The sequence below is a fragment of the Zosterops lateralis genome (genome assembly GCF_965231275.1).
Source record: "Zosterops lateralis genome assembly, chromosome: 3".
NCBI classification, from domain to species: domain Eukaryota; kingdom Metazoa; phylum Chordata; class Aves; order Passeriformes; family Zosteropidae; genus Zosterops; species Zosterops lateralis.
In genome coordinates, this window is record NC_139764.1 from 21,762,591 (window position 1) to 21,770,432 (window position 7,842).

Here is a 7,842-nt window from a genome sequence, read left to right on the forward strand (position 1 = left end):
TCTCTCTTGCACGTATTGTGCCTTTTGTGGCCAAAAAAAGCCTGCAGCTATAGTATTTCCCCATGTTGCTAGTGGAGACTGTAACAGCCTGCATAATTTGTCCCCCCTCAAATTCAGATCTGCCCTAAACCTTCCAGTTTATTTGTTTGGCCACCCCGGTGAGCTTCGAGTTGTGCAGTAAAACTTGGAGCAGTGAATCATTATCAGGAGCTTTTGGGTTTTCAGTGAATCCCTGTGAAATAGAGAATAGAGACTGCACATTTTACGTGCTTATTGTCACTGCAGCAGTTGCACAAGGCGTGTGACACGAGCAGAGCTTGGCTCTGTGTCTGGCCACAAGCTTTGTGCTATAAAGGCACAAAAATCTTTGCAGGCAATGGGATTTTAAAACAACGGAAGAAATCTCGGATCGTTTTTTTCCTCCTTCATTTTATTTTTGAGGGGAATTTTTAAGCCAGCTTTATGTAAAACAGGACTGAAACACAGGACTGAAAAGCAGAGTTCCCCAAGATATTTAATGATTTTATTCTATGCTATTCAGCCTTTTTCCCAAAGAGCAGCCTTAGTTTAGCAAAGCCTCAGCAAGGCAGACCAGGGAAGGCAGCGAGGGGCTCCCACACACCCTTTTTGTTCCACAGGAGGCCAATCTCCAGCTTATCGCACCCCTTCCAGCCTGGGAAAACCTGGGCATTGCCTCACCTGGGAGAGCGAACACACCACCTCAGGTGCCCGGCCGGGCCCTGCCCTCCCCTCCCCCCGGGCCCCGGGCTCCCCACCGGCCCACCCGCGTCCCCAGCCTCTCCCGTGGCTTCAGGGCGTGAAGTTATCGCGGAGAGAGCCCGTACCTGGCCTGGCCTGGCCTGCCCGAGCCCCGCCGGTGCCAGCCCGGGGCGGGCGGGCGGGCGTTCCGCCGGCGGCGGGGCTCGAACCCGCTACCCCCGGGCTCCCGGCCCGGCCGCCACCGGGCGCCTCTGGCTGCACGCCGGGCGGACAGCGCCGGCCCCAAACCGCCGCTCCTCCAGGGGTCGCTGTGGCGGAAGCTGCCTGCTGGCCCTGAGTTACGCGCCCCGCGATTGGCCGGCGCTGTCCCGCGGGCCAATGGCAGGCGGTGTCTCAGCCGCACGGCCACCCGCCCGCCTCCGGAGCCATCTTGCCGCGGCCGCGGGGAGCCGAGCGGGCCCGGCCATGCCGCACTTCCAGGCCTGGGAGGAGTTCACCCGCGCCGCCGAGAAGCTCTACCTCGCCGACCCCATGAAGGTGGGACAGCCCGGCCTGGGAGGGGAGGACGCGCGGCTCGGCCTCGGGAGCGGCGCTCTGGAGGCGCCTCCAGCAGCGCGCAGCCCGGCGGGGGCGGCGGGCGGTGTCGGGCTGGGGAGGGCTCGCTGGTGACTGCGCGGGGGAGGCGAGAGTTACAGAATTGTAGAATCGGTTCGGCTGGAAAAGACCTCCGAGGTCATCGAGTCCAACCTGTGACCGAACATTGCCGTGTTAAGTAGACCATAGATAGCACTAAATGCCACGTCTACTTATTTTTTGAAGACTTCTAGGGATGGTGACTCCAACACCTCTCTGGGCAGCCCTTTCCAGTGGTGTAATCACTCTTTCAATGAAGAAATCTCTTCTAATGTTCAACCTAAACTTCCCTTAGCACAGCTTATGGCTGTGTGGAGGTTGCGTGGGAGAAGAGGCCGCTCCTGTCAGGCATTTGTAGGGAATGATAAGGTCACTCCTGGGGCGGCTCCAGGCTGAACACCCCCAGATCCATTCCCCTTCTCTGGACTCTCCCCAGCACCTCCATGTCCTTCCTGAAGTGAGGAGCCTGAACTGGACACAGCCCTTGGAGTGTGCTCTCAGCAGTGTCGAGTACAGGGGAAAAGAACCTGCAGGGAAGGGGATTTACTCGTTGGTGTTGCACCTGACCATCCTTTGCTGTGAAACGGGAGGAAGCTCTCGTTTATCACCCCAGCAACATCCCCAGGGAACGGTGTTTCAGGTGGTGGGTTGGCAGCTGGGGTGAACCTCAGGAACAGAACTTCAAGGCTATTGGGCTCATTCACAGTCTACCTGTGTGTTAGAAACCGAGGTCAAGAGTTCTGCTGAGGTATCAAGAATTGGTTCATTTTATGAGTTTATAGCATTTGAGACCTGTGTCATTTGAATTTGTCCTTTCATTGGCTCTTTGCATTGTTGCCTGCAGTGGCGTTTCAGGTGGTGTTTGCATCCTAAACGTGCATTTCTTGTTTCCGGTGATTTTTGGGAATGTGGTTTATGCAAATATTAAAATTAACCTCAGTCTTCAGAAAAAACATTAGACTTCGCCTAAAAAGCGGCACAAAAATGTGATGTGGAACTCACACCTGAGAAAACTTCAGTAAAAAAGGCCAAAAATAGGGGAACTGGCGAAACCTTCAGAAGATTAAATTAATATCTGATTATTTAAAGCAGATTAGTGTCTGCCTTTTAATTAGCACAGAGGCACCATATGTGCTGATAATAAAATTGCCCAGTTTTGCCTTCCTAGGCTCTGTGGCATTCAATGAAATGAAAGAGAAGGGATGTCACTGCAGCCAGGAGTTGCTCTTGCCCTTTCCTTAAAGGGCCTCCAAAGGCAATCTCTTCCCATCCATGGCAGTAAACTTGCCTAGTTACAGAGGGGTTTATATTGGCCCTGTTGTGGTGACACAAGTGTCTTCCTGTTAATTTGGCAGAGATTTAGCTTCAGCAGTTTTGTAATTAGGCTTGGTGGGAAGGTGAAGGAAGAACAAGAAGTGTGGCAGATAGGTGTGTGTTTCTCAGCCAGGTACTGAGTGGTCTTGCCTTTTGCAGGAGCAGGTTATTGATACATGGAGCGTGTTCCTGCTGCCTGTGGCAGCCTCTCCTGTGCCTCTGGGGATGCTCAGCAGAGAGATGGGCTGTTACACTGCTGCTGCCGTGGTCAGAAGGGTGCAGATTGTTAAACAAAAAGGGTCAGTCTGTGATGAGATCCACTCTGGGACAGGAATTTCAGAATGTATTTGTAGCAAAGGAGGTTGTTGACCATTAGTACAAATCACTGTACAATAAAAACTGTTTGCAGTGTGAGTTCAGAATGTTCTCAAAGGCCACCTTGCTTTGTTTCTAGTTACTGATGTGAGGTGAGGCTGCAGACAGAGCCTCTGTGGCTGGTTCTGTGCTCAGGAGGAGTCACTTAATGCTCAGTCACTGGGGAAGTGGACTTTTATCAGTGTGGTTTTAAGAACTGTGGTGATTTGAGGGCCCAGAGGGACTGGAGGGGTTAGAGCTCAGGGCAGGCGACTGCAGGAGTAACTGTGGTAACAGTTCAGGTGCCACAGAAGAAAAAGTGGTGATGTTGAGCCCTCCCCACTCAGCTGATTCAAGTCTTCATGTAGAGCTACTCTTTTTTGAAGTGTTTCAAGCCTCCAAACACAGGCTTCCCCTTGTTTTTTCTGGGGTGTGATACACAGCGAGGGGGTGTCTCGTCTCGACGTGACTCTCATGGTTTATCCTGCTGTCTCCAAGGTCTCTGCAACTGTTGGTGCTGTATTTTCAGGGTTTTTGAACATGCCCAGTGTTGACCTTGTTGGTGCTGCTAGAAAACCAGTCTAGTGTTAGGCAGGGAAAGGTGGTGGATCAACTTCCACGCCACCTGGGCTGTGGGATTACAGCTCCCACACCACCAGAGCTGAGCACTGCCACGGAGGTGCTCCAAACATGGAGCAGTACATAATTGTGATTAAGGGTAGTCTGATTGTGGGCAGATTCCCTTCAATATATTCTGAGAATTCTGTTAGCTCTAAGTGCTAATTTTTAAAATGTTTGTCGTTTCAGGTGCGTGTTGTTCTCAAATACCGACATTGTGACGGGAACCTCTGTATCAAAGTAACAGATGACGTGGCTGTAAGTACAGAACACATTCCCCTTTCAGAGCTTCGTGTGCCACTCACAGACTTGTGTTTTGCTGTCAGTCAGCTTGGGAGCTCTTGGACACTGTATTGAGAGTGCCTGATAGTTTTCTAAAAACTTGTACTCAGCCTTCCCTCATTGCTGTGTCTGTTATTGACACTGACCAGTTCAGGAGCATTTTAAAGCAGATGTTTACTACTGTGAGTGTGGTCCTTTTTGTTTGCTCAGAGTGGTGAAAACTTCCAATCATAGGTTAAGGTCCTTCTTTGTGATTATGAGACTGAATGACAGCGATGTCGCAGCTAAGGAGTTTCTGCAGTCCAGGGTGAGCCACAGTATTCTGCCCTATTCTTGTCTTCAGACTTGGAAAAGAATCAAATTTCTTCTTTCCAGGAAAAGTGGTCTGGCTTTGGAATTTCAAGTGCCTGGAAGGGATGTGAAACTCCACTAAAGGCACTTCTTGATAGGGTAATAGGGCTTAACATGGGTGAGATGTTGAGTGTGGGTCACTGATAACGGGGAATTTAAGGGTAATTTTGTTGAAGTCTCCCATAGAGGAAGTTGGAGTCAAGTGATTCACAATCATGAACTCTTCTGAGGTATAGGCTGCCTTACCTGCTTTTGGTCACAGAAAGATCTTACACCAGGTGGGGGAAAATGGGGACTGATTTCAGAGTTTTGGTTGGGTTGTTTTAGTGTTTGGGTTTTTTGTTTTTGTTTGTTTGGATTTTTTTATTATTATTATTTTAATCAGATGCTGCGTTCCTTATTTAGGGCTGTCTTAGAAAAACAGGTTTTGCTTGGGATAGGGAATCCCCTTCAGTGGGAAATACTGAATTTTATGTCCCTGGCAGTGTGACACTGAGGACTGTGAAAGGCAAAATAAACTTGCTTTCAGAATATAAAGCACTGGAAAGTAACTTCAGGTTTAAAATATAGTTCTATGTTTAGACAACATAACAAAAGGCTTTAAACCCCAAGTTTTAACAGTATTTTGGAGCTAGAAGAAACTAGGATAAAGGATGAGTTTCCCTGTTTTCAATATGGGAGGATTAAGGAGAAGCTAAAACGTAAACACAGCTACATTTGTGCTTTGAAACAGGGTAGATGTGTTGGTGCTGCTTCCTGGTAACTGATGAACATTTCAGTGCTCTCCTTGTTTCATGTGCTCCAAGCACAAATGCACGGCAGCTCCAACCAAGATAAAGTGAAGCTGAGTTCACAGTTGGGGTGAAATCTGATATCAGGAACTTTGTCTTGCAGTGTTTGCTGTACAGAACAGACCAGGCACAGGACGTGAAGAAGATTGAGAAATTCCACAGTCAGCTCATGCGGCTCATGGTGGCGAAGGAATCCCGCAGTGCTGCCATGGAAACAGACTGAGGGGCTGCGAACAGAATCACTGCTCCGGTCATATTTCACTGGAAGAAAATCTTTTGGATTTGAACGAAAAAACTGGGTCAGGAGATGCTTTTATGTACTGAAGTGGACTGATGACAAGTCTGAAGCATTTTCACCCCTCAGACTCCACTTTGGAAATCTAGGAAAATAAGTGCTTTCAATTGAAAGCTTATATTTATTTTTGGGTATTAAGCAACTATTCTTACACATTAGGTATGCTAAGAAGACAAGTAAATATTTTAAATCTGCAATATGTTAGTCCAAATTTGAGAGGCCACAGGCATACTTCTGGAAAGTTACTGTAAAATTTCATATAGATTTCATTGTGTTCATACCTTATGCTGGTGTATTCTCAAAATGAGAGGGTTTATTAACCTAATACTGTAGCATGGTGGCTGGGTCTAATAAATATTTACATACATTATATAAACCTGTTGGGTTTAGAATAACAGATGTTTTCTGAACTGAAATGTTGAAATTGCCAATTTGTATTACCACTGTCACTGTCAGCACTCTGGCTTTTGGTATTGCTCTTAAGATGTGCAACACTATCCATGATGCAGTTTGCAGAACTCTTATATTGGCTAAGTGATTAAACTTCTGTATTTTAGAAATTAAAATAGAACTTCACTTGAATAACGCTAGAGATCTGTGAGAAACTGGGAGGGTTTTTTTCTGCTTGTGCAAATACTGTTACTAAAAAACAGTCAGTGGCTTTTTTACATACTTGAACTATTTTGTACTAGCAGGGCTTCCTTTTCCCATCCTTGCTTCAGGCAGAGTTGAAATATATCAGCCAGACAATTTCTAGAAGCTCTTGCCTCTTATGTTAGTAGAAAATATCCAACCAAACACTATCCAGATTCCTTATTCTAGGCAGCTTGTTAACTGCATTTTCAAATGCTACAGGTGGCAGGTGGATGTCAGCCAAATGGAAGAAAACAGCTTAATAAATACTTAAATACCAATGTCAGAAATAGACCAGTGCTGCTGTAGCTTAAATGTGTTTCTCACAGTAACCTCTGGTAGGCTGATGGAAGCCTTAATTGTCTCTTGTAAGAAAGCTTTTTGTCTGAAAACCCAGTAGCTAAAATTGATGCTTGCTTTGACTAGGTCTTGCTTACTTGAAAACAGGTGAACGTTTTCATGTACTTAGGCTATTGGTATAACTAGGTGCTTTCAGAACTGATTTTGTGGGTTAAACCAAGCCACAAAAGTAAAGCAGGACCATACTCGTAGTGGCATTTCTATATAATGAAACAATCTACTTAAGGAGCTACCTGCTGTCACTTACATAAAAATAATAGAGCTACTGGGAAGCAGTGGACTTTCCACATTTGCCAAAAGCTTAGAAAAAACCCACCAGGCTTGAATATTGCATTAGAGTACTCTTTCAGCTGAACATAGAATGTTGCACATTGTTGGAGAATATTGCAGCGCTAAATTCCTGGTGGCTGCTCAAAATTCTGGTCTGCAGCAGTGACTGGTATGTTTGTAACATTTTTGTGTTGGCTTTTGAAATATAAATAAAGCCAGAGAGAAGGCTGGACTCAGTTCATTGTTAAAGTTTCATGAGATACTGTAATACTGGAATTTTTCTTTGGTGCTCTAAATAACTTTCCTAATATTTGCAATATAGTAGTAGAGAGACTGGGTGTACCAAATGGCTGAAAGACTTCAGCTTTGTACTCCAGTAGGTTTTAGAGGAGGAGCAATTACAGCACTATATATTAGAGCAGCAGTTTTCAAACAAAACAGGCAAGGGAATACATTTCTACTTTTCTAAATCCAGAAGTTATTTCCCTAAAACCCTGGGGAAATACTGTTGTTACTTTTGTAAGAGTATGTGTTGTTAAGCTTGTTCTCCATATACTCAGAAAAAAATAGAGTGGTTCTGTGCAGTCAGGATTCAAAAGAAAATATTACAAAGCTGCTGCTTAAAAAAATTAAATGGTATGGAAACTTCTTTAGAGAAACATAAATACTTCATAACTTTGTCCTTGAATTTTCAGCCATTTCCGTACTGGGATCATGGGGCAGTAGAGAAGCTCTGAATTCCAGTGTCTGTTTCTTTCATGCCTATACTCTTGCTGAGAGTATGTGTGCTTGTGTACACTGATCACTTCCCTAATAAACATTCACTGAGTTGGTCCACCATGTTGCCAGCTACTTGAATGTGTCCTCTGATTCGTGATTAAAAAAATCAGTTTTTTGTGGCTGCTGCAGCAAAGGGCTGCTCACAGTGCCTGAATATCTGCATTGGGCAGCCCAGCTTGCCAGAGGCTCCTGCTCTCCAGCCAGGTGACCTTTGCAGAAGTGGAATGGTAAGAAAAATAGAGGCTTTTTTTCCTGCCTTTCCCCTGCTACAGCTAATTTTGTTGCTGCCTGTTATCTTCAGTAATTGTTCTGTTTTGTGAGAGTAGCTTAATAAAAAGATGGGGGCCTTGTTATGGTTCCAGGAATTTGGGTTAGTTAACCCATGGAATTTATTCTGTTTTTCTGGTGTTCTCACCTCCTGGGTTCCCTGAGTGTCTTGAT

At 45.9% G+C, this 7,842-nt stretch overlaps 1 protein-coding gene across 1 annotated transcript; it reads left to right on the plus strand.

The window, feature by feature from the left end:
- The first annotated feature begins 1,124 nt into the window (after positions 1-1,124).
- SRP9 (signal recognition particle 9) lies at positions 1,125-6,853 on the plus strand. Its single transcript, XM_083857975.1, has 3 exons — positions 1,125-1,257; positions 3,829-3,897; positions 5,167-6,853. The coding sequence occupies exons 1-3, from the start codon at positions 1,186-1,188 to the stop codon at positions 5,284-5,286; spliced, it is 261 nt and encodes an 86-aa protein (XP_083714101.1). The 5' UTR covers positions 1,125-1,185; the 3' UTR covers positions 5,287-6,853.
- Positions 6,854-7,842: the final 989 nt, after the last annotated feature.